Source organism: Euwallacea similis, chromosome 33 (assembly GCF_039881205.1).
Source record: "Euwallacea similis isolate ESF13 chromosome 33, ESF131.1, whole genome shotgun sequence".
Taxonomy (NCBI): domain Eukaryota; kingdom Metazoa; phylum Arthropoda; class Insecta; order Coleoptera; family Curculionidae; genus Euwallacea; species Euwallacea similis.
In genome coordinates, this window is record NC_089641.1 from 1,958,016 (window position 1) to 1,980,901 (window position 22,886).

Consider the following 22,886-nt stretch of genomic DNA (forward strand, 5'->3'; position numbering starts at 1 on the left):
AAAACTTCCACCTCGACAAACATTTGTGCGAGTTTCCCAAAATCTTCTGGATACAGGGAGTGTTGTTTCTTTATATCAAAAACACGAGGTCGACAGAGAAAAGTTGGTTCTGAAGCCGAAAAACAAATTTTAAACCTTGTTCAAGAGTTCAACAAGGAGTACCTGGAGTAGAGCATGCATGGACTCAAATGGTGAACATTTAGAACATTTAATGTACCAAAAACAATCATAAATTTGTGTTTTGAATGTGATGTGAGTGGTGTAAAATGTGTAATGTGTCATGTTAAGCTAATTAAAGATGATAACAATAATTTCAAGGTAAATGGCTTTTCAAAATAATAAAATAAGAATCATACAATTTTTAAACTCCATGAATTTAGGGCATTTTATTAATTATGTACTGTAAAATCTATCAGACCCAAAAAAAAAACGTGTAAAAAGCAAACCCATTTCATGCAGCTACTTAGGTAGGTGTGAAAATGAAATGAATACTAGGCGACGTTGCCAATTCCCAGAAAATGTTTTTTTGATTTTCCAGGGAAATGGTTGTATTTACGACCCCTGTTGTAAGGAACTTTTTTGTTCAAAATGATGTTCTTAATCACTGGTTAAATTTACGAAAGTTATTTCACTAACACCCTGTATATGTAAGATTTCGGTATCGTTATGAAAAAAAATAAAACAAAGCAAGTTTTGAGGTACTCTTTTACTTGTCAAGAACCAAGGCCGGAATGCCCCCCGATTCATATGTCTTATCCACCTCCGAGCGCAACCCTTTCTTTTTAAGAGCATTGATAAGCCACATTCCAGGCTTTTTCCCACGATTCCCTGACCCATCATCAATTTTTCTCTCGCCTATGTTAAGGAATTCATAAACAACCCACTATTGTTTTCTCATGCTTATTTTAGAAGTAATTTACGGCTAACCCCCATGTCATTGTCACATGGTATTACTTGATAGTCTTAACATAAGCGAGGAATGCTCACATATATTAATTAGTAGATCTCTTATTTCCATTAAATGTTTTATTGAAGGCGTCATTGTACGTCTATCGTAAAAAATAAGAGTTGTAATCGATACAAAGTATAGTATACAGGGTGATTCACGTAATTGTTTCATTAGAAACTTTTGCACTTGTTGTTGGATACCCGTCCACATCATCTGCTATGCCTCATCCCAAACGAAGCGATAACAAATATACATAAATCGCTCAACTTAAGGGATGTTCTGGTTTGACCGTGAGAACCATTAGGTAAAAATATTCTCGAGTACACTTAACACACCGTGACTTTGTCGCCACTCACCAGTCCTTATCAGTAATTTGGCCCTTCGCAGAATCACATGTGTTAAGACGTTAATTGCAAAAACCTTTTAAGGTCTGTTTTTTCTCATTCAATCTAAAAATCCTAAGTTCGTGGGAACCTACCAAATTTGTGTTCTGATTGGTCAACTAGAACAAAATGGGCTGAAACCAAATTCTGCTCGTTTTCCCTGCTTCCTTTTTTTGGCAGATTTAGAGTGGAACTCTAGGCATAAACAAAAATCCGACCTTCCTCCAAATTTATACTTGAGATTCTAACGCACTTAATACAGTAATAGTTATCACAGATTTTTAAATATAGACTTGTTGACGTTACGGTAGTGTTTTGTCTCGACCATCGTCCTGATTTGACGTGGCGTTACCCACGTACAAAAGAATACCTGGTGTCAGAAGCTTTTCCCTTAAGACTCCAACAATCTCTCGCAATTCCGGTGATTTCGTAGTGCTTTATGTCGAACATGCATCTCGTAGAATAGCCATTACAGTTGCATTCTGTAACAAAATAAATGCCTTTAGGTCATAATTATCACCTGGGATTTGAGTAATTACAAGCAATTAGACTTCACGTGTAAACGATTGGTTTAGCAGATAATTTATCGAGTCGCTGACAAATAGTAATTAATCAAAAAAAGCATGGTTGTTTAAAGGGAACAACATTTAATAAAAGATGTTTAACGAAGCTATCGTTTCTAGTGGAAATAAACGCAAATATCTTGTTCTACTATGTACGTATGATGGCATAATTTTATTCACCTGTCTTATTCTAATATTGAAATTCCATATGCGATGAAATGATCTCGTTAGAGCCTGCTTTAACATGTATTATTCAGATAGAAATATCGAAGTAAATAGGCATCTTCTGTTTATCGAATCCTCAGCAAATTGATTCTTAATTGAGGTGTAAGGCACGTCCCGTACCTGGTTAAGGGGTCGTTGAATCCAAAGTTAGAACAAAACTTTATACTTATATGGGTTGTGGTTATCTAAAGTACGAAGGTTTATTGATTTTACCTCGGATTTGTTACTGTACAACAAGAATAACTCCAATTGAGCTGATTAAATTATCTTTTCATTAGTAATCGATGGAAACTACAAGTGGTCCATGATTGGATCCATTATGGGTATTCTGCAGAGTTAAGATTTTTTTTGTATAATTTTTACGTCTATTAACCAGAAACTATTTCTGAATTATAGTTAGGGAACATAATCCCGGGAACCCAATATCTCGAACAGAAATATTTCGTAAAAAAATCACAACTAAATAAACAACATTTAAGTATGAAAACAATTTATTTTTAGTATTATTTTGCTCTATGATGAAAAGTAATATGTTAGATAAAGCCAGGTTGAAAAGATCTTTAAAATGATGTATCACTTGAACCCTCTTTGCATTTAAACTTTTAAGTGTAACTGTCATTCTAGCTAAGGGGTTGACATTTGCAGCATCAGAATACTATCAAAAAGAGTATAGGGTGAAATAAAAATTGACGTGTTTAAGTGATTTTGCTAAAAATCAAATGCCATATAGATACCGAATTTATTCCAGTTAAAGGTAAATACCAAGCAGTGTTAAATGCATGCTACTAAAAAGATTCAGATAAGTTTAGAACTGATGGGAAAAATCATGAATTTCCATATTTCACTCTGAGTACAAAGATCAATTACTCCCAATGTGATATAACACTCCTATAAATCCACTGAAATATTTGATTGAGACACAGATTGAAAGGAAGATGAACAAAAGATTGTTGTGACAGATATTCTGTGTAGTTATGATGGATAAGGAGGAAAATTCTATTTTCTTGGAACGACATAGAAAAAAAGATTTTTTCCTCTTACTTATTACTTTCTTTCATACTCACCTCTAGATTTGCAACATTAACCCTTGGAACATTAAATGTAAAGTCCCATTTTCATAAAACTTAGTGGCGTTGGTATTGCAATACTAACTGTAGTATAAAAGTTTGTGCCATAGAAATGATGCACACCATTTACAATGAAATTAGTGAAAAGTGATTGGTAGTGGGAAAAGTTTGCAACTTTAGTATGTGCATCATCTCTATGATATAAACTTTTACACTACAGTTAGCATTGTAATACCAACGCCACTAAGTTTTATGTAAATGAGACTTTACACTTCTTCGTTTGAACTGGTGCTGGTGTCGGAAGACCCGCTAGAATCACTGCTTGGGGGAGTTGGAACATTAGCAATTTCCCTGAAGTAAAATTAAATAATTAGTGTGCACATTTTATACAAAAAGTCAGAAGACACTCTTTAGATGTACCATACATAAAACGTGGTTACAATCACTTTGCAACATTTTATTACCTTAAAAAAATGTTCAATTCATTTAAAACACTGGTGTAAGAAATTTGTGTGGTAAAACTAAGTATATAATGTTTATTTTCCTCCCCATATCCCAACAGAATGGTTCCTTGGTGTAAATTAGGAGTAAATCCATTCAGTTTATCAAAAAGTAGGGTACATTTCGTTGTTCCCTCCACACTTGAAATTTCCAACCGTCGTTCCTCTTGGGTTGTTATAATTTCTAATATAGCTTGGGCTATGGTTGCATCGGGGGTTTTTAATGTGCAGCGGTATGGCATTTTCTTAAGTTTGGCTAACTGTAATTTTTTCCACGTTGCAACGATGTCGTCCACTGAAAATGAAAAAGTTATTGTTTCTTTAAAACGAGTTTGTTATACTAACTTTTTGTCATAATGGTGAGAACAAATATCACGTTAGATCAGTTAACAAAAAGTTAGGTTTGATTGTCTAATGTGAAATGGAAAAATAAGCGGTGTGTATCGTTGGCCAGAACTTCATTATTGATCGATGAAGGAAACTGTAATGTAGGGATGTTATACTTATATAGTATATATTTCTGCCGTAAGATGGCGCGGTCATATCGAAAATATTAAAATGATTATACAAGGTGTCCCGAAATTAATAATAAAATTAAATGAAATAAATTAAATAGAATAAAAATAAAAATAACACCAAAATTTAAATAAACACATGTCGAAAAATGCTTCCTTAACGAGCTATGGTTCTTTAAATAATAAAAATGTGCTGATTAGGGTAAAAATCTAAGAAGTGTTAGAAATAACAATATTAAAGATGGTTTATGGGAACAGTCTCCCTTTTCTCGGTAATAAATACTTGATATTAATTACCTTTCGTCTAGGGAGACTGTTTATGTTTAGTCTGATTCTTTCCTGGCTAGGTTGTGTTTTTATTTTCGGGTTCTATGTACCCTTTACCTTTTTGAATATGAAATAGTCAGTCGTCGTCTGTAAGAGGTTACGGAGTCACCTCAACCAAGCTCTTTTTTCCTTGTTTAATATACTAATAGTTTATATACTATCAACGTGTATCATTCTGGTCACTCACACCCTGCATGGTTTATTTTGCCAACAAGAAGCGTGTTATGTGTGTACCATGCGCGTGTTAGTGTTTTGTTTATCCTAATGAATGAAACGGTCATATAAGTTTTGCTTACAGTTCCGAGGCACCTTTAAAACAGTTCCTTCGCGAATACGTTGTTTTTATTCTTCATAATTCCTACATTTCCGTTTTGAAAAAATTTCAAAATAACCATCATCATTACGTGTTTAAAAAACCATAGCTCGTTAAGGAAGCATTTTGCGATATATGTTTATATAAAATTTTTTGTTATTTTTTGATGTAATTTACGTTGTTTAAGTATGGTGTTTTAATTGCGGAAAACCCTGTATACCGTGTGTCTTAAAAAAATTCAGCTCTATACCCTACGCGTCGAACAAATTCACTGATCACGTAAGCAGCACGCGACAATTTTAACAAAATGCGTGTTTGGGGAAGCGAAGGCTCGACGATTTTATAGACGAGGGGATGTTCTGTGACGAAGTGGAAGGCTTGAAGGTTTGCGTATTATTGTTTAGATCAGCTCGTTTAAACCATATCGGCACGGACCACGTGTTGATCACGCATTTTCATAATTGAATCTTTTAATTAGATCTGTTAAACATCGAACTTACTTTTTAAAAACGACTTTATTGGTTATACGGGAAATAAGGGTGATTATAATGCGAATAGTAACTGCAGTTTAGACTGATAATTAACTACTGACTTATTCCTAATTGTGCTTATATTTATATAAAATAAGGTGTGCTGACATAGTACTGGTCGTTCTCGCTAGTTGTTCCGTGAGAATCTTATGATTTATTTCTAAGTATTACACATGGGTCCTATAACTTGGTCAGCGCGTCGAGAATAGTAGGCCGTGGAATTATTTGAGCGCAAACCCATATGTCTTTGATATGTCTGCGTTTTGAATGCGTTGATATGAACGAACCAACCTAACCACATTAAGAATGATCTTTTCCAAAACTCCGCAGACTTGTATGTTGGTTAGTTAAACTTTTCTGAGTGCTAAAAATTGTGTTCACACTGGAACAAAAAGAATTATTTATTAAATTATTAATTATAAAAATTATTAATTATTAAATTATTAAATTTATTAAAAAGCATTATATTATATACATATTTGAATATTTTTTATTATTTTATTAGCATTCTTCCTAGAAACACATACTTTTATAATTATTAGACTACGGATTTTTATGCAATTGCATATTTTTGGCCGTAGTGAATACAAAGGTGGGAATTGCACCAAAACTTGTTTTATCATATAGAGATCAAAATGCAATACTGTAGATTTTTCATATTTTGCATATAAGCAGGAGATATTTACTTAGAATTTTGTTGATAATTTTTTTGTTGTGTTTCTTGCGATAGAATTACTCGACGTTGAATGTGATTTTTAGTCTTATAAAGAATATTGAATGCATCGTATTAAACAGTTACTATATTTTTGCAAAATACCGAAAGTTGTTAAAGAGTAAGTTGATTCACATGTGGCTAAAAACAACAAATGAGAAATATGTCGGTTTTGATGAAGAACACGTAAATTGCAATATAAGATGCAATGTAAGATGCAAGTAAGAGGTTTCTATGTATGTCGCACTGAAACTATTGTGAATAAATGATTAATAATTGATTATTTCTATATTATGTTAAAAATTGCTTTTTTTAGACATTTAACTAGTTTATACTCAATAAATATTGTTGTTTACATTTACTGCTCATGTAATACCTATTTGTACTTAACATTTAATTTGTATACTGCGCGTTTACTATTTAGTTTCAAACATTTATGACTTATATTAAGCGTGTAGTATTTTCCTGCGACTTTAATTATCAACAGATAATTTTGCAATTTTTACTGAGCATTAAGTATATTTACTGAGTGTTAAGTATTTTACCGAGCATTACAATAAAATAATAAAAATGCGAATATTACATTTGTGTATAAGACCGTGCATATAATTTGTATCGATACATTATAACATAAAAAAATAATATTAAATACGGAACATATGTTACGCCGCTGCTTCTTCAAAAAATAAAAGTCATTTTCTTAATTTTAGTTCTTTTTGTTAAAAAAATGATCTCTTGAATTTTTTTCGTAATATCAAGAGTTTTTATGCAAAAAAATTGAAAAAGAATACCTGTAATTTCTTACTTTATTGAAAACCGGATTTTAAAATTATTATAAAATATTTAAATTCGTTTTTTCTTAAAAGGTGTGTTTCTACACTTAACTTAGGCTCACCAAGTTTGATAAAAATATTGAAAGCAGGTCCGGATTTATTAAAAAAAAAACAAAAAATATAACAAACTTTAACACCCTCTATTTCAGACAGAAAGCGAAAACGGACTTAGGTTCATATAAATTTTTTTTCTCAAAACCACTCATAGAATCACCCCTTAAATTTATGACATACTATTCTGAAACACCCTGTATTATGTAGGTAAAAACTAATGCTTGTGTCAGTGCTGTGCCAGGTGTCATCTCCGGCCATTCTAATCTCGTGATATTGTGATTTTCCAACTATATTGTATCCAACAATACTATTAGGGATATAATAAATTTATGTTTGTAATTAACATAGGGGTGCAAGACTTTTCAAAGTAAGAGCATTTATCAACATTTCTTGGGGCATGATATTATCATCATATTTATAATGCGCAACGAAATTATTCGTCCACTTGGCTCGCCCAACAAAATATTTGGTATTTCTTTACATATTTCTTTTTTCTAAAGTCCCTCCAAATAAATTGAACAAAGTATTTGTGATATCTGAATAGTATTCACATTCACAGAAAGCGAGTTAATTTTCAAAAAGGGTCGTAGATACTTTATATGAATTATTATATTGAGTGTTACAATTTTTTATAACTAAAAAGAGACATATCTCCGCCACTGGTGAATGGTTAAAGTTGATAATTTGTTAAATTATACCCACCCATGTGCTAAATAAACTTACGAAATTTAGTTAAAAACTTTTAAGCCGTTTGGAAGTTAAAAAATTTTAAAAAAATGTCTTAAACTTTAACACCCTGTATCTCGAAACTAAAGATCAATTAGACATTTGTTTATATAAACTTTATACCTTATTTCGGTCACGGGAACCTACAATAAGCAGTTGGCAGAACGATTCTAATACATTCTGTATATACTATTGACCATAAAAATAGTACCCGCGAAAGAAAAATTCTGTTATCCGTAATTTTTGATTGCTTTTGTTCAAATTTTGTATAATGAAAATTCAAATCAAAACTCAGTTTACGTGTTCGAGTAATTTTTGAAAATTTAATTTTTAGAATGCTTTTCAGAGCCTTAAACAAATTTGTTTTGGAAACTTTTTGTGTGGTGGAAATTTTTTTATATGATTGCAATGATCTTCTAGAATGGATTTTTCTAAATGTACCCTGAAAATTTGATCAGAATCGAACCGCAAATAAAGCAGTTACAGCCTTTTAAAATCGCCAAAAATGACCCGATTTCATCATTTTGCTTGAAAATCGTTACTTATATTGAGTATCAAGTTCACATTTTAAACATGAGCTGCAGCGACTGAATTTTGATGGGATTCCCCGTATGCCGGTATCATATCCACGAATTCTTCGTTTGAGAAATTATGCGCCATATTTTCGAATACAGCCACAATAGTTAAGAAAGTACTGTTAGAAACATCAATCATATCATCCTGACTTGTTTACTTCTTAGTTTTTATGAAAAAAAAATTTCACCTGATAAACATTTCTTTTCAATTACAGTAATGTTCGCTTATAACGAACCCGCTTATAACGAACTTTCGGTTATAACGAACTAATCTATGAAGTACGAACTCAAGTACATTTAAACGTATGTTATTTTTGTCATTTATAACGAACCCGCTTACAACGAACTTTCGCTTATAACGAACCTTAAATTTTTAGAAGAATAGAAAAACTTTACAGTTATAACGAACTTAACGCGGGATTTTACCGAAATCCCAAAGAAGAAAAGTAAACAATTCTCGGGGAAAGTCCAAAATCGTTTGAAGCAAATTGCTGACACAAACGACACAGTTGTTCCAGTATATTGATAGCGTTCAAAGAATTCGTTCGTTAAAAAAATCATAAGTTATATCATTAAAAAAAAAACGTAAAGCTTTAACTTTAAATTGTAAATATGACATTGTTAAACGGTTGCAGAGACATGCCAAACAGAGTGAAATTTGTTCAGAAATGGGATTAAGTAAATCAACGGTAAGAACAATAAAATATGCAATGTTCACAGATATTTTTTTTTGTTATTCCAGTAATTTTCCGGCTTTGTAATAAATTATGTAATTTGAAATAGTATTAATACGAATTAAAATTTGACTATACATATGTAATTTTAGGTTGCAACAATTTGGAAAAATAAAGAAACAATCCTAAAAACCTTCGAAAGTGGACAACATTCAAATGTAAAAAAAATCAAAAAGCCCAATAATTATGAAGTTGACCAAAGACTCTTAAAATGGTTTTCTCAACAAAGAAATAATAACGCAATTGTTAGCGGTGCTATATTACAATCAAAAGCTGAAGATTTTGCAAGTAAGGTGTCCGGAAACCAGGAACCGAAATTTAATAGAAGCTGGATCGAAAGGTTCAAAAGAAGGCATAATATTACGAGTGGAAGAATTGCTGGAGAATCGACTTCAGTTGATATGAACATTGTAGATGACTGGCTGCAAAACAAATGGCCAATAATTAGGTCAAACTTTAAGGATGAGGACATCTTCAATGGAGATGAAACCGGTTTATTCTTCAAGCTTACACCTGATAGAACACTAAAGTTTAAAGGGCAAACCTGTGAAGGTGGAAAGCTTTCCAAAGAAAGAATCACTATATTTGTTGTAGCGAATTTGACAGGATCCGAAAAAAGAAAGTTATTGGTAATTGGAAAATCTAAAAACCCTAGATGTTTTAAGAATATTGTACAATTGCCAGTAACTTATAAGTCCAATAAAAGGGCATGGATGAATTCAGAGATTTTTATAAATGCATTACGTGAATGGGATGAAGAATTACGCCGTAAAAAAAGAAAAATCATATTGTTAGTGGATAATTGTCCGGCTCATCCCGATGTTAAAAATTTGATGTGGATTACGTTAGTGTTTATGCCACCAAACACTAGTTCTAAATTACAACCCATGGATCAGGGTGTTATCCATAGTCTAAAGAGTCATTATCGACGACTCCTCCTCTCGGAAATGATATCTTGTATGGATAGTGGTAAGGAAAAATTTATTATTACTCTTTTGGATGCAATACGCTTTATTCATATGGCATGGCAAAAGGTGTCAAAGCAAACGATTAGAAATTGTTTTCGACATGCCGGTTTTCTCGAAAATGAGAATTTTGATTCAGATGATGACTTACCATTAGTCGAATGGTTTAAAAAAAATCAATGCAAAAATAAAACCGATATTCAAGAGGATTTTCTTCAAACCAACAACGATTTTCATGAATTTGTTCATGTGGATGACAATCTTGTGAGCGTTGAGTTTTTAGACGATAATGCCATTATTGCGTCTGTGTCTTCTGCATCTGACATTTATGATGATGATGAGGAAGACGAAGATGCAGCATATGAGAATAATGAAATAATATCCGTTCCTACAACCACAGAAGCACTTCGATATGTTTCTAGTATTCGTCAATTTCTTCAATCGCGAAATACTCCACAAAATGTTCTCGATGGAATAGCCCATGTGGAATTACATATAAATGAAATTCATTTCACCACAATAAAACAAACCAAAATTAGCGATTTTTTTCTTTCTAATTCCTAAAAAGTGTTGTTAAATTTAACAAATATGTATTATTTAAATTGGTTACTAGTTGAAGAATGTTACTTGTTGACTTTTTTAAAATATATATGTATGTAAATAAAGTGAGTTATGTATTAATTAAAAAAACAATCATAACACCATTTATTGCTTATAGCGAACTTCGGTTATAACGAACTATTTACTACGGTCTCTTGGGGTTCGTTATAAGCGAACATTACTGTATTTCCAAAACAAAAAATATTTTACTAGAATTTTTAAAAATTTTTAGTCATTGTTTGCCCTCAGCCGTAATTTCCCAAGTTTATGCGTATAAGTTATGAATCACCCTGTATATGTATACATACATATATTTGCAATATTTTGGATTGTCAAATTGTCAAAATCGGACTGTAAAGATTTTACAGGGGTGGTACGGTTTTAAAACTTCGAAAAATCCTTTTAGGGTTTTGTTGTGGGAACCTTAAATTTTCATTTCCTTTCAATTTTATCCCATTTTAAATTTCTTGTATTTCAGTGTAATGAACGTGTTACCGAAAATTTGATGGCAACCAAATCGGTTAAAAAAAAATTCGGTTGGAGGTTCATCCTTGTGTCAAAACCTTGTGAGTTCAATGGACGACGGCTACAAAACGTCATTGACGCCAATGGGGGATAACCCACTAATAGAATTGTTTTCCGTATTGTTTATATTTAATTTTGTCATTTAATTATATACATTTTACATTTATTTTCTCTCGATCGTACTGTATTTCCGAAAAAAAATGTGTTTTGAGATTTTTGCTTTTAACGTAAGCATTATAAAAAACACCGTTCATGTCATCTTTTGTTTAACGAAGAATTTTTGCGATATAGCAATCACTTGATTGTTAGGTGAGAGGTTAGAAACAGTCGGATTAGTTACATAATTCCTCCCCCCCGTGGTGTCTCCACCTTGTCGCGGTGGGGGGGCTTGACGTCTCCGACTTCTCTGCCCCTTCCTGCAGGATTCCTGCGGGGAAGGGCGGGGGAGGGGGAGACTAACTAAGAGAGATACAAAAGAGGTAATATGGAGAGTGAGGCACAAAATGTATTACCCCAGGCGGGTGCTAATCCCGCCACCGGTTCCGACCGGGTGGAAGCCCCGGTGGCCGGTGTTGGCCCCATGGATTCTGGGGGGGGCCAAGTCCACTTGAGAATATTAAGGGGTGTACACATGGAGAGGCGCCAGTCGGAGCCCTCTATGGGGGAGATACAAAAGGAATGGGAGAGGACATTACAAGACAGGGAAAGAGGATTAAAAAAAAGAAAACTTTTGGAAATATCTGTGGGACAAAATTATGGGGAAGCATACAAAAAAAAGGAGTGCACGGAGGTGTTTGTTTTGAAAGAAACTATTGAAAGGGTAAAGATTTTGATTAGGGAATTGGGGGCTAAAATAGAAAAAAACACACAGCGGGATATAAAAGAAATAACCAAAAAATTAACAAGTAGAAGTTTTTAATAGAGAAATAATAACAAAATGGTTGGAGAACAATAAATATGAAAAAACGGAAAAAATGACATTCGACGTGGACGTACAAACAGACAGACAGAAGGACTTACAAACGACGGAACAGGGGATACAAACAATAGGAGAAGGGGATATAACAACATTAGAGGGGATAAACAATTATGAGGATTTTCAGGAAATTAGTGGGGTTAAATGGGATGAAGGGATTTATAAAAATACAGAAATAAAGACTGGGGATCTATTAGAAACTGAGGGTAAGGTGGTGAAAATAGTAATGGTTGATGAGGAGGATAAGGGAATGAAAAGAGGGATGGCTGCAAAGTTTAGGGGGAAATTTCCGGAACTGATTGAGTGTGAGGGAGATTTCGGGATAATGGAGAAGACAATTATTTTTAAAGAAACGGGGATGGAACAAAAGAAAGTGGGGCAAAAATTAATTAAAGTAATTCTAACAGGAGGGGAGCAGGAATTATGGGAGAAATTAGTAAAAATAAAAAAGGAAACTGAGGAAGAGGAGTGTTTAGCGATGCATAGGATAAAAGGGATGGATGTCGGGAAATTTAGGAAAATGGTTGAAACAATTTTTAAGGGGGGGGTTACAAAAATAAAAATATTTGTGGAAAAGGGGGATGAAACAAAAATCAATAAACAAAAAACAACTTATGCGTTAGTGGTAGAAAGAGTGCCGGGAGAAAATTATACAAGGACGGTTGAAAAAATAAAGGACGTAATAAAGAACAGAAAAGAAAAGAAGGATGTACAGAGTGTTAGGGAAACAAGAGAAGGAAAAGTACTGGTGGAAATGGGGAAGGAAGAAATAAATGCGATGGAGGTAAGGGAGGCGATCCAAATGGGAGTTATGACCAAAATCACCATGAGGGGACCGAGGAAGAGGAGAGTGATGGTGCACTTAAGGGGAATGGATGTGACGGCGTCGAGACAGGAGGTTATGGTGGCGGTGAAGGAGAGAGTAAAAGATTTGAAGGAGTGGGAGTATATGGTGGGGGATATGAGGGACAATATGGGACACACACTAGCGGTGACTTTAGCCATAGATGAAGGCAGAGTGGGGGAACTGATGGTGGACCGGTCAATTAGAGTGGCAATGGTGATGTGCAGGATGGAGAGAAGGGAGGAAATTGGGAGATGTTTTAGATGTTGGGGGCTGGAACATACGGCTAAAGATTGCAAAGGGAAAGATAGAAGAAACTGCTGTTTTGTGTGTGGAGAAGAAGGTCACAAGAGGGAGGAATGTAAGGGAGAGGAGAAATGTGTGATATGTGAAGTGGAAGGGCATAGAACAGGAACGGGAGCATGCGGGGCGTTTAGGAGGATCCTAATGGAGAAAAGGAGGGAAAGAAGGAGGAGCGAGGCCATGCCTCCCCCGGTAAAAGGGGGAGGGGCGTAGCCCAAGGATACCCCCCCCCCCTGAAGTAATGCCGGAAGGCGGTTCCGGGGGGGATCAAGGGTGAAGAGAGGAAAACAAAGGGTTTTTAGTGGGTATTGCGCATGCGCACGCTGAGTCCCACATACCCAGGTCACACAACAACGGACCATCGCGACCTGGGATGCGTAAATGCATTTTTTTGCCCTAAACCTCTATAAAAAAAAAAAAAAAGTTACATAATTCCTAGTAAAATATTATTGTTAACGAAAGTCTTGAAGTTTATTAAATTGTTCTGTATAAAATGTTTTGTGAATTATTGGTTTTGTTTATAATTGAATTTAACATGTATTTTTTTGGTATTTATCTTGAACGAATCTAGGCGGCCAAGCGGTAGGTCCCCCCCTTCCAATCCAAGGATTGTGGTATGTTGCAGTTAAAAAATTGATGATTGACCTTGTATGATGGACCGGGACCCCATCATGAAGAAACCACATTTCCTGTGAAAATTCAATTGCTTTTTGAGCAAATAGGCCAGGCAGATGATTCTGTAAAAAGTTCAAATACACTTCTCCTGTTGCTTGGCCGCCTAGATCACCAGATTTGACAAAAATGGATTTTTCTATATGGGGATTTGTTAAAGAACAAGTTTATAAAATACCTCCGACTACAAGAGAAGACATGAAAATTCGAATTAGAAATTGTTTTCGCAGTATAATTGTTGAAATGTGTCGAAATTTAAGTGATGCTTTTGAGAGACGTCTTGAACTTTGTATTCAAGAAAATGGCAGACACTTTGAACATTTAATTAGGTAAATGTCTATATTACACAGTGTATAATATTAATAAATTTAAATTAAACTACTAATTGACGTAGCATGTTTTATTTGCAAATGTATTAAAGAAATGAGAATTCCGCCAAAACTAAAGGGAATGCGTATAATGTTACCTTAACAAAAGTTGAAGAGGATTCAAATCTCAACAATATAGGATTCGTAAATACAGGGTGTCCCATTTAAAAATTCCAAGAAAAATGAATTTGAATATTCCCAAGTTGCTGGGCCTGTAGAAAGTATTCTGAATAAGAAACCGACGTATTCGTTGAACAAGGCACTTAAGCATCCCTTTGTCTTCTGTTGTGTCAGTTTTTGTTAAAATAATTAACGTGCTTTGAAAGTTATAACGCATGTTATGGAACCATGTTTTGCTTCAAATTTAAACATTTTTCGACATAAGCAGACAACGTTCCAATTTAATTTAAAACTAATTATCCTACCATGGAGAGAATTTTACGAGGAATCCAAATATACAATAATATATAGGGGGTTCCGTTAAATAAAATGAATAAATATTTTGACCCGTCTTTATGCAACACCCTATATGATAAAAAATATTTTTAAAATGTAGGCTGTTTGTTCACGTATAACTTTTATACGAACAGTTTTTTTTAAATTTTGTAAAATAAGGAAGATATGGTACTTTGTCACACTATTGCGCCACCCTGTATGTAGGCATATACTATGTATGTATGTGAGCATTCCTTATTTATGTTAAGATAATTCTGTTAAGACTGTAACTAGTCACATCGGACCATTTCCTCAATTAAGATACCCGATGCTACGCTCCTGTATTTGTAATTTCGTTTAGTTCCCGAATCCTACTAGGTTTTTTTTTTGTAAATTATTTTAGTAATAGTCACGTGCATTCAAGGAATTCTCAGCGTTAGCATCCATCACCCCCAGATGGTGGTTGTTTTATGATTGGGATTTCCAGCAATGTTCTTTATCGGAGCTATAATGTCCGTCCAATTTAAGCGCCGCTCTGCCGGCCTGGCCAACGACGGTCCAGTCGGCTATTCATCCGGACGTTGCGCGTTAACACGATGAGTAGCCGGGAAGCCGACAATTGCTTCCAAGTTAGGGGTACGTCTATGAGTACCGGCCCTTAGCTCTACTATTTAAGACCTAGAAATGTAGAAATCTCTCTTTCATCTATCATCTCTCAGTGCAACAACATCACGACCAAGACACTGTGAGATCCTCAGCTTCCTCGCGCACCCTTTTCCGACTTTTAACAACCACTCCGGGCGTGAATGATTAAGTTAGTTAAGTGCATTACTTCGTGTATTGTTCAATAGTACAATAACTAAATTGTAAAGTACTCCCGAGTTCATTGTCCGCGAGTTACGAGATCCAGTAAAATATTCACGAGGGTGGTACTCGCGTCAATCGAGGAACGAAACCCCTAACCCGAACAAATTCACTAATATTAGCTGAAAATGATACAGGATTTGGCTATAAATTCCTTCTAACATAGGCGTGAGAAAAAGATAGAGAGTTGTTTACGAATTCTCCTTTAACGTAGGTGAGAGAAAAATTATGAAGGGTTTGGTACTCGTGGGAAAGAGGCTGGAATGTTAATTACACAGGCCAACAAAATGATACTCCTTCTGTCCGAAAATATGGTATAAATTTGAAATAAAATCATAAATTATCTAGTGTGCTGGAAGCAAATGACGATAATAATTCAATTAATATAATTGAAATTGACAACTGAACAATAGTATACATATATTTGAAATCTATTATTTATTAGTGAAGTCAGATTATGAAAATCAAAATTTTATTTTTTTAATCAAATTAAAATATCCACTGCGGTAATTTCAAAATGGAAAATTTTAATAAAAATAATGTGGATTTGCGAAGAAGAGATATCAAATCGTACCATTTAAGTAATGAACAACGTTGTGGTATCTTGGAACAGCTACTACAGATGAAGAAAACACGAAAATTAAAACACGGTGCCATTAAGAAAGTTGCAGATACACTTCATGCAAGCCGTTTGTCTGTAAGTAGAATTGGGTATACAGCACAAGATCAATACCGAGAGTACAAAATTTGAACGTAAAAAAAGCTTCAAAAAAGAAAGAAAATGCGGAAAACAATGAAAAGGTTATTCTACCAATTTAGCTGAGATAAAGAATATACCATTGAATCGTCGAGGAGCAATTCGCAGCCTTTCTTTCGCAATTAATATCCCAAAATCAACACTTTTTAATATCTTCAAACAGCGAAAGCATTTTAGGCGCATATCTTCTACAGTTAAACTTACTTTACAGATAAAAATAAATTAGATAGATTACATTTTTTTTTGTTAAAAGTAGATAATGGACTTTTTAATTTATTTATATAAATATGTTCATATTAATGAGAAATGGTTTTATCTTACTAAGATTAAACGTTCCTATTACATAGTGTTAGACGAAGAAAAATAATATAGAAATTGCAAAAGTAAACGATTTATCACTAGTGATGTTTATGGCTGCCATGGCTCGGTCACGCTATAATACACATCGAAAACATTTTTTTGACGATAAAATTGGAATATGGTCCTTTGTATATCAAGAATCGGTTAAAAGAAATTCCAAGAATAGAGCTAAAGGAACATTAGTAACGACGTAACGTAATGTGAAATCCGTTATTGCCTACCACTGTAAGAAAATGATCGTAGAAAACGTTATTCCAGTAATTAAATCAAAATTTACTCAAAACTATAAAAACAAAATTATTTACCTACAGCAAAATAATGCAAAACCACATTCTTTTGATAATGATGACAATTTCGTTGCTGCAGGTACTACTGATGGTTGGAATATTACATTTAAGTCACAACTACCAAACAGTCCTGATTTAAATGTTTTGGATATAGGTTTTTTTTAACTCTATTCAGTCGTTACATATGCAGCCTCGCCAAACACAATCGATGAATTGATTGAATGTGTTCAAAATGCATTTAATAAATTAGAGAAAAATACTCTTGACAACGTTTTTGCCATATTACAAACATGTATGGAATCAATTATGTTGGCCAGAGGGGGAAATTCCTATAAAATTTCTCATATCAATAAGGCAAAACTTCGTCGGAAAGGCTGATTAACTGAAAATTACATATCTCACTGGAGCTCACTGGATACAATAGTGGCACATCTCGAAAAATTACCATTTCCAGTTAATTGAACCATAATACTCCTATATTTGTGCTTTACTAACCAACCATACTTACACATTGTTATCTCACCATGGTACCGCTAGATGGAGCTAGTGACACTATTGAATTTCGTGTTTTTCAACTTTGACACATCCAAAACCGTCACAAAGCTCAATGTGTTAGTGATCACCTCAATGTGAACAATGTAAACCGACAAAACAGTGGTACATTTTCAATAGTACGGTAAAGCAGATTAAATATTTTAATTTTAACGAAACAAAATTCGTTTGAAGTTATGCCAATATTGTTTGTTAAAATGTTACAATAAACCCCCATATTATTGAATCAACATATTTTGTGTCACTATTGCATATTTATTCATTGATATTTTTGAAATGTGTCATTATTACTTTATACGAGTATATCTAGGTTTATAAGCTTCAAAACTTTATTTAAAATTAAATATAATACTTGCCTTCTTAGAACTACAAGTGCGGCAAAATTAGTGGAATAAGTATCTATGAAAATTTGTTCTTTGTTTCAGCCCAGAGAATTGAACTGCAAGATATTAATAGCAATATAGAAAGTCAAAATGACAATTCAAGAGGCAAACAAACGCTAGGACTGTTAGGCATTAAATTAGTAAAATACATTTCTTCTAACTGTAATACTGACACCTAGAAAATTGTACCTGATTCGTCTGTGATTGATTAGCAATGTAGAAACAGTTGTAAGCAATTTAGAAGTAAATATCGAAAAAAAACATGGATTTCTGAAATTGATCTTGACCCATGTCCACAAACGGAAGTTGATATAGAAGTGGAAGAAACCGGATCAGAATGTAATCCACTTTCAGACGACTTTATTAACGACCCCAATTACCGAGCTGAATTATCCACAACAGACAGTGAACAAGAAGTGCCAATGCAACAAAGTCATAAAAAAGCAAATCTAAGAAAGGAGAAAACTACAAAAAAAAAGAAGAATCGTCAGAAGTCAGAAGTAGAAAAGAAACAAAATAAAATCACTCAGGAATAGCGGACAGGCTTATGTTACTCTAAATAAAGGCACCTAAATAAAAAAATGAAACTTCCTTGTGGTGAAAACTGTAAACTTAAGTACTCAACTAAATTCTCCACAGAAGAAAGAACAGCAATATTTCGTAAATACTGAGATCTGTCTGATATTATCAAACAACGATCATTTATTGCGACATTGATGCATGAAATACCTCGAGATGATAATAACTCTATATCTCGTAATGGCAGAAACAAACGAACCAATAATAATATTTTTCATTTATTAAAGAACGATAAGAAGATAAATGTTTGTAAATTGTTCTTCACATCGACTTTGGGAATTACCACTCACTGTATTCGAAGCGTGATAATCAAGAGAAAAGAAGGAAATTTTGAAGATAAAAGAGGAAAGCATGGGAATCAAAAGCAAATACCTGATGTAAGAAATGATATATGTGCTCACATTTCATCCATTCCTAAGATTGGGAGTCATTATACAAGAGCTCATAGGGAAAAGGAGTATATTGAAGGCGGCATAACCGATCCGTAACCGATCTATACAGAGATTATAAAAATCTTTCTGAGCAGGCTGGAAAATCCGTTGCAAGTTTAACAGCATACAGGGTGTTATATGCTTTAAATTAGTTTACAATCCAGTGACCTCTGTTTCGGCAAGGTTTTATTGGTAGCGATTGATAGTCCCACGATATCGTAGAATGTTCAAGACCATGAATAGCACGTCCAGTTTCATGCCGTCATACAGTTTTTGAAGGCACCGATTGTTGTCCTATTCACGCGATTGTTGCGAAGATGGACTGAGAACAGATGTGCGTCTAATTACAAGATGTTCGCCTTATTTGATTTACAACCAAAATTTCCAATGTCGAGTCCAATAAATCTCCCTTCTGAACTTCTCATTTGACGGGGTTAAAAAAGATGAGACAAGTCTCGCTCTCTTCTCCACGAACATTCGGACGGTACACATCGCGATCGGTCACTCACAACACCTTAATTTACATTCACTAATACTCTAGGTATATTACATTATAGTTATTCGAACATATCGTATTTTAGATTTATTGTTATTAATTAATAAATAGTGTTAATCAACATTGTGAATTAATTGAACTACTAATATCATCTCGTAACAATTCAGACGGGAAAAACACAGGGATATTTTCAATTATGAATTTAGCTTGGCTTTTTTTATTCTTAAAAAAGATCAATGTCTGAAATGTGTAGCCTACGAAAATGCGGATAAGGACGAAAAACAGGAAATGGAAGCCGACTATTTATTACACCAAAAAGAAAGAAAGCTAGGCATAATAGAAAAAGAAGAAGAAAAGAAAAATGTTGTGAAAATTATCGAGTTAGTTGTTTTGACTTGCAGGTCATATTGCCAACACCAAATGGCAACGTTTCATCATTCTACTACAAATCCAAGTTATCCACTTAAAATTTTACAATGTGTGGCCTTACTCAAAAGGGTCAAGGTCCTGTTACCTGTTTTATGTGGCATGAAGGGCAAGGCAAAAGGGGTACCAATGAAATTGGCTCGTGCTTGTTAAAATATTTAGAAGATCAAGGTAAAAGTTATGATGGTAGTGATTTGGATATTGTGATTTTTTCAGATAATTGTGCAGGACAACAAAAAAATTCATTTGTTTTAGCAGCGTACTTTTATGCTGTAGCTAGATATAATATTAGATTAATAACGCATAAATACTTGGTAAGAGTACTTACACAGAATGAAGGTGATAACATTCATGCAATGATTGAAAAAAGAATATTAAAAGATCACTAAGATTTGGTCTAATTTATACACTAGACCATCACGTAATGTTGGTTAAAAGCGCGAAGAAGACGGGAGCCCCTTATAAAGTCGTAGAAATGGGCTACGATGAATTTTTTGATTTAAAGAAATTATGTACGTATTCTTCTTTTAACTTTTTTAAAGACAGTTCGGGAGATATTTTTAAAATGAACGACGCCTGTGTTTTCAGAGTAGAGAAACATACCCCTGACGCTTTTTTCTATAAAACTTCGTTTAGTCAAGATGAGTACAAGAGTGTAAGCATTAGACCGAAAAATACGCGAAGAGGTACGGGCTTAAACTTTTTTGAAAAGGTTGATCCAGAATGTATGTACCAAGATATTATATCGATTCCAATGAAAAAATATGACGATCTGATGGATTTGTTAAAAACTAATGCCATTAAAAAAATGTCAGTCACTTTTATAATAGCCTAAAACGTGCCAAAGACTAAAGTTTTGTTTTTTCTTTATCATTTCTAGAATAGTTGATTTTTGTTTATTACTTATTTGCAGATTGGTGCAAATTGGGATTTTGTTTTTTTTTAGTTTAGTTCAATAATTTTAAGTTCGCGCTTAACCTCGCAATTACCATACTATGTATATTATAATACCTAATTTTTGCTAATAAAAATTTCCAAAAGCTGTAAACGATAGTTTTATTAAGAATTTCTGATTAAGATATTTTCGTTAAACGACACATTTAATTGTTAAAAAAAAAATGAAAAAGAGACATTTTGTAAAATAATAGCGACAGCACAATTGGACAACGAATTTTAATCACGTATCAGTATATTACTTCAAATGAAGCAAAAAAGTTAATATGTAATATTGAAATTTTTCAACTTCATTTCACAAATAGGTGATTATCTCAAAAGTAATATTTCTTTGATGTGCTACTATTGCACTCAGTGAGCGATATGTTTAGAAGAAGCGCCGGACAAAGCTAGATCATACTTCAACTAAATTTATTTGTATTGTTAGGTACAAAAATTGTTTGTATTTAGTTGTATTGCATTAATAAAATTAATTTATTAGTTCCACATTTTTTATCTGAACTAAAATTAATAAATAGCTGTAACTCTGTGAGTAAAAGATGTTTACTATGTATTCACCTGGGAGGTGTTCAGTTTCAATACCTTTGCCAATAATTTTTTTAATTAGATCTAAAATTATTTTAAAATCATTAAAAAAAAGTTCATAGCCAACTATGATTTCCATTAAAAAAAAAGATAATTATGTATTAGGTGTACAACTTTGCTTCCGCCGTTTTTTTTCCGAATTTCGCGATTTTATTGTAAAAAACTAATTATACCTTTAGGATCCAAAGTATTGTCCATCGCTGGCCACTACTTTCTCCCATCTTTCGGGCAGCATACGAATCCCGTGTTGAAAAAATTGGACATCTTTTGAAGCGATCCACGATTCTATCCAATTTCTTACTTCTTCATAAGACCGGAAGTGTTGGTCAGCTAGCCCTTGTGCCATGGATATTTCTGATAAAATAGATAACTATAGAAAAATCTGACTAAGCCATTGAATTGCAATTAAAAAATGTCTTAAAAATGTGTTTACAGAACGGAAATATTAATTGACATAAAAAAGTTATGGGTAGTTTTCGAAATGGTCGAATGTTAAAAAATGCTCTGTATGTTAGAAATGAACATATCGTTAGGCGGTTTTTACCATTAAACATTTCTCAGAAATCGAGCACATGACATCTAAGTCGATTTTGCTCTATTTAATCGGAAAATAGGTTTTCTCTGTTAAAACAGGCCAATCCCGACCACACTGTCAAGTGTATAAGATTGGCATTGAGTAAGCTTACAGTACATATTTTTTGGGAGAAATATTGTGCTTCTCCTGGAAGTTACACGTAATCTGTTAAAGTTTTACGTTAACTGTGTGGCTCCACTCAAATAATTTCAAACCATTTTTAAATTAATTCAAACCATCATATTAATATGTATGCAGCTGATAAGTTAAATAGAAACATGAGAAGGTAGACGAGTGTCATATTTTTTAAAAACGGTTATATCGACTTACTAAAAAAAATCTTCTACACGTAGAATGTGGATGGAGATTTGCGTCACAGGAAACGTGGAAGTGAAGTATGCAATACAGCTGACTATATAGAAATATGAGAAGGTAGAGGAGTTTCGAATTTTATTAAAACGGTTAAATCGACTTACCAAAAAAAAATCTTTCACACGTAGAATGTGGATGGAGATTTGCGTCACAGGAAACGTGGAAGTGAAGTACGCAATACAGCTGACTATATAGAAATATGAGAAGGTAGAGCAGTCCCGAATTTTTTTAAAAATGTCAAATCGACTTACCAAAAAAGAATCTTTCACACGTAGAATGTGGATAGAGGTTTTCGTCGCAAGAAGCGTGAAAATGCCAAAAAAAATCTTTTACACGTAGAATATAGATGGAAGTTGTCGTCGCAGAAAGCGTTGTAGAAATGAAATAAAATATTGGCCGTATTCCTGTTTCTGTAAAAGGCCTTGAACATTTTTGCCCAATTCCTTTCAGTATAAAAAAATCCAAAAATCAAATAAACACGCGGCGTTGCCACTTTGAGAGCCGTTTTCTCAAATTAATACTTATAGGTTTTACACACCTCATTATTCTCGAATTAAGTAAGTTCTTAAGAA

General features: G+C 33.6%; 4 protein-coding genes across 5 annotated transcripts in view; 3 read left to right on the top strand and 1 right to left on the bottom strand.

Moving 5' to 3' along the window:
- The window catches only part of LOC136418206 (piggyBac transposable element-derived protein 4-like), a 73,765-nt gene extending 64,112 nt beyond the window's left edge, over positions 1-9,653 (top strand). Inside the window, exon 3 of the mRNA XM_066404195.1 lies at positions 9,537-9,653. The gene's annotated coding sequence lies outside the window, so the exon portion shown is untranslated. The remainder of the gene's footprint in view (positions 1-9,536) is intronic.
- Positions 1-22,886, top strand: part of LOC136418209 (uncharacterized) — a 166,165-nt gene that overhangs the window by 140,211 nt on the left and 3,068 nt on the right. The window lies entirely within an intron of this gene.
- Positions 1,586-22,294, bottom strand: LOC136418210 (uncharacterized). Of its 2 annotated transcripts, XM_066404200.1 has the most exons (5): positions 22,273-22,294; positions 21,542-21,722; positions 3,652-3,982; positions 3,185-3,538; positions 1,586-1,814 (listed from the first exon to the last, which is right to left on the bottom strand). In XM_066404200.1, the coding sequence occupies exons 2-4, from the start codon at positions 21,564-21,566 to the stop codon at positions 3,454-3,456; spliced, it is 441 nt and encodes a 146-aa protein (XP_066260297.1). In that variant the 5' UTR covers positions 21,567-21,722; positions 22,273-22,294; the 3' UTR covers positions 1,586-1,814; positions 3,185-3,453. The 2 variants fall into 2 exon arrangements, with proteins under 2 accessions (XP_066260297.1, XP_066260298.1); XM_066404201.1 differs by lacking the exons at positions 21,542-21,722; positions 22,273-22,294 and adding an exon at positions 4,033-4,095.
- On the top strand, positions 8,863-10,535 carry LOC136418207 (tigger transposable element-derived protein 4-like). Its single transcript, XM_066404197.1, has 2 exons — positions 8,863-8,961; positions 9,099-10,535. The coding sequence occupies exons 1-2, from the start codon at positions 8,941-8,943 to the stop codon at positions 10,533-10,535; spliced, it is 1,458 nt and encodes a 485-aa protein (XP_066260294.1). The 5' UTR covers positions 8,863-8,940.

Excerpts from the sequence above, each read along its gene's own strand:
- LOC136418207 (XM_066404197.1), top strand. The coding sequence starts at position 8,941 with ATGGGATTAAGTAAATCAACG. Across the intron at positions 8,962-9,098 it reads TGGGATTAAGTAAATCAACG|GTTGCAACAATTTGGAAAAA; the intron begins GTAAGAACAATA and ends ATGTAATTTTAG.
- LOC136418210 (XM_066404200.1), bottom strand. The coding sequence starts at position 21,566 with ATGGACAATACTTTGGATCCTAAAG. Across the intron at positions 3,983-21,541 it reads CAATACTTTGGATCCTAAAG|TGGACGACATCGTTGCAACG; the intron begins GTATAATTAGTT and ends TTTCATTTTCAG. Across the intron at positions 3,539-3,651 it reads GAATTGAACATTTTTTTAAG|GGAAATTGCTAATGTTCCAA; the intron begins GTAATAAAATGT and ends ATTTTACTTCAG.